Here is a 3,449-nt window from a genome sequence, read left to right as displayed (position 1 = left end):
GTTTTCCCGCGCGTGGCTCGGGGGACTCTGATCTCTTTCATTATTATACAGGTATTGCTGTTTGTTGATTGGATTACTAATTTTTGAGGATTTGATGATACTTGCATTTGTTTGGTTCTGTGTTTTCGACTGATGATTGTTGTTTTTGCAAGTTTGAGTGTTTAATCGAAAGCAAGGAATTGCGTGATCTTGCATCGTTGTTCGTTATTTGAATGATTTTGATCTTTGTTGCATTTATGTGATAGAGCAATTACTGCGACTTTCCTTTGCAGTTTCTTGTTTCCTTCACTGAGCATGCCTTGTAATTGGTGATAATCTGTTGCAACCTGTGATTTGCTCTGAGATTGTTGCATTGGCTTGAATTTTTATTTGTGATTCGCGAGAAATTTCAGTTTGCAGGATCTTCATCTCTATTGCGCTTTTGTGATTGAGGATTTCTTGCGATTTTTTTCTGAGGTTTGTCGTCTTCAGTTTCTATTATCCTTTACTGAGCTTTAGCTTTCAATTGGTGATAGTGGCGGGCGATTTTTGGGACTTTGACATTTGCTATGAGATTTGAGCATTTGTATGCAGTTTGATTTTGATTTGCAAGAATTTTCAATTTGCACGGTTTTCGTTTCCATTGCATTTATGTGATTGAGCAATTCTTACTACGAGGTTTGTCATCTGCAATTTCTAATTTGATGAACCGATGATTGGTTTGCGCGTGAGGTCAATCTGTGACGACTTGATTTGTTCTGAGATTTGATCTACGGCATGCTTTTTTTGACTTGCAAGAAATTTCAACTCGTAAAAAACCTTTGGAGATACTTTCTTTGATTTTGTCCGAATGTATGAATTTCATTCCATTTCTCATAATTGATGAATTTTTTTTAGCCGAGTTGTCTGATCTTGAGGTTCCTGTGGCATCTGTCATGTTAAGCGTTTGTTTATTAGCTACCATCAATAATTCCATTGATTCCTCGTTTATTGAATGGTATATTCGAGAGCAACAATTCATTTTAGTAGTTCCATGCTCTATTTTCTCTCTACGGATTGGTCTCTACAACTTTAAATCCTCAAAATTTTCGATATTATTTTTTTCTGTGGCAATTGAACAAACTCTAACTCTATCTTTGTCTAATTTTCACACAATAGTCAATAGAGAAAAATGCCAATCTTGTTAATTTTACGTGATAGAACTATGTAACTACAAGTAATTGACGATTATGTGAACACTATCATTTTTCACTATTTTTTTTTTTTTTTAAACATTGATGAACTACAAATATATATATGATTTTCGTATATTGTCCGTCAGAGCTTTCACACAAAAACAAAAGATCCTCTCATATCTCGAAGGTTTATCATGGCGGAAGGCTGGAAACCTCCTCTCTACTCAGGGAAAAGGTACGTAGGATTAAATAGAACAATTTTGAAACTTCACAAGTACTGTATTTTATCGGAGTGGACAACAAATCTTTTGGTTAGTTTAGTAATAGAGTTTACTCAGTAAAATGCTTGAAACAGTTTTTTTTGGTGTCATTTCCTTTTAAAAATTCGTAGAAACTATTATTCCATGGCTTATTAAAATTAATGCGGCTGTACATGTCAGAATTTCTACATGCAAATATTTAATTTTGAATAAAAAATAGTTGGACAATTTCTAAACAAAGCATTAGATTTCAAAATGTTGATAAAAATTGGCAAAAACAATACATAAACAATCCTCGGTAACACGGGTATACTTCGTAGAAACAGAAACATAATTGCTTTAGTTTAGAAACTGTACATGAATCTCTCTTCAACTGTTTTATTTCAATTTCTAAAACGTTTCTGCTTTGAGAGTATGGTTGATGATTCCACATTGAGTTCTTACATATAGAAGCACAATTTATACCATATAGGTACAAAGTCCAGTAGTATTTGCAGCAAAATATATATATCGATATATATTATGTGTGTGTATTTATGTATTGTACTTCTATATTTAGACAAAATTTCTTAGAAATCCAGGTTGAGAAGAACACCATACAATCCTCCACTCACAATTGTTGATACAACCATGGGTTTTTGTGAGTTTCAGTTCTTCCTCCTGTGTAATCAGAAATAGTTTGCACGACCCCAGAAGTTATGTTACTGAACATGGAGGATCCCCGCGCAAACCATCCAATCTGATCTCGAGGCATGTTTGCCTCATGCATAGCCTTCTGTTTCTCTGCAACTAAATCAGCCCACCTCATGTCCATGTAATCCTTCACCGCTTGGCTCCCTTTGTCAACAATTGTCATTGGAGGTATCACGAGTGGATTTTGATCCATATTAAGCTTCAATAGTTTTTCCAACCGCCCGAATCTGTCAGGAAGAGCTCTGATCTGGTTGTCACTAAGATCTAACTCCCTTAGGTTGCAGAGATCACAGATTGATTCAGGAACCTCTGTGAAATTGTAGAAATTACCACTGAGAATCAACACCTCAAGATTCGTTAACCTTCCAACGTCAGGAGGCAAAGCATGGAGTTGATTGAAGTGTGCATCGAAATATCTAAGAGACTTGAGCTGACATATTGACGCAGGAAGATAACATATCTTGTTAAGCTGGATTGATAGCCTTTCAAGATTAATCAATCCATATCCAATATTTATTGGCAAACTTCGTAGATCGTTAAAGCTTGCATCCAACTCCACCAACGAACTACAATTATGAAAAAAAAAACCACCAAACCATCGAAGCTTTTAGCAAACTCATCATTTTCCAGGTGCTGTTGGTTGACAACAGAAACCAAAGAAAAGTGATTTAGTTACCTGCAACCAGTAAGGGTTTCAGGAAGCATATACAGCTTGTTTCCTGTTACATTCATGACCTTCAAATTAACCAATAGCCCGATCGAATCAGGAATTGACTCCAAAAGATTTGAGGAAATATCCAGGCGTTCTAGTTTCTGAAGCCCAGCTATAGAATCAGGAAGAACCTGTTTCCACACGTACAAGAAGCAGCCAATCTTTTAGGGAAATTATAAGGGAGTTGACCATTTAGGATGAGAATCCATTGGAAAAAAGGAAAAACAGAGGAGCTAGAATATGAACATTACCTTTAGTTGATTGTGCGATAGATTAATCTCAATCAATCGGCGAAGTTTCCCAAACCCCTCAGGAAGAAACTTGATTTGTTGCCCAAAAAGGTCAACCTTCTCCACCACACCACTCTCAGCCTCTTTCAAAATTCTAATGACTTCTTCGTTAACGTCCAAGTCGGTCTCCTTTTCCAACTCTGCAGCAGCCGATCCATAAACTTCGACGAGACGATCCTCGGCAGAACTCAACTCTTTCTTATAGGCTTCATGGATCTCCACGACCCTATCCACCATCTTATAAATCTGCGTTTCCTTCTCTGCTGCTTTTCTCAGCTTGTTCTGTCTCTCAACGAGATCATCAATGCCTTCGGCCTCCATCTCTTGTAGACTCTTTTGG

General features: G+C 36.7%; 1 protein-coding gene across 1 annotated transcript in view; it reads right to left on the bottom strand.

The window, feature by feature from the left end:
• Nucleotides 1–1,733: 1,733 nt before the first annotated feature.
• LOC111802104 (plant intracellular Ras-group-related LRR protein 3-like) overlaps nt 1,734–3,449 on the bottom strand; it is a 3,204-nt gene continuing 1,488 nt past the window's right edge. The window contains exons 2-4 of the mRNA XM_023686352.1: nt 3,071–3,449; nt 2,784–2,950; nt 1,734–2,673 (exon numbers count right to left, since the gene is read on the bottom strand). Coding sequence (XP_023542120.1) covers nt 2,025–2,673; nt 2,784–2,950; nt 3,071–3,449 — 1,195 coding nt within the window. The 3' untranslated portion in view covers nt 1,734–2,024. The remainder of the gene's footprint in view (nt 2,674–2,783; nt 2,951–3,070) is intronic.

Source organism: Cucurbita pepo, chromosome LG09, assembly GCF_002806865.2.
Source record: "Cucurbita pepo subsp. pepo cultivar mu-cu-16 chromosome LG09, ASM280686v2, whole genome shotgun sequence".
In the NCBI taxonomy this organism is placed as follows: domain Eukaryota; kingdom Viridiplantae; phylum Streptophyta; class Magnoliopsida; order Cucurbitales; family Cucurbitaceae; genus Cucurbita; species Cucurbita pepo.
This window is presented reverse-complemented; position numbering and strand designations above follow the sequence as displayed.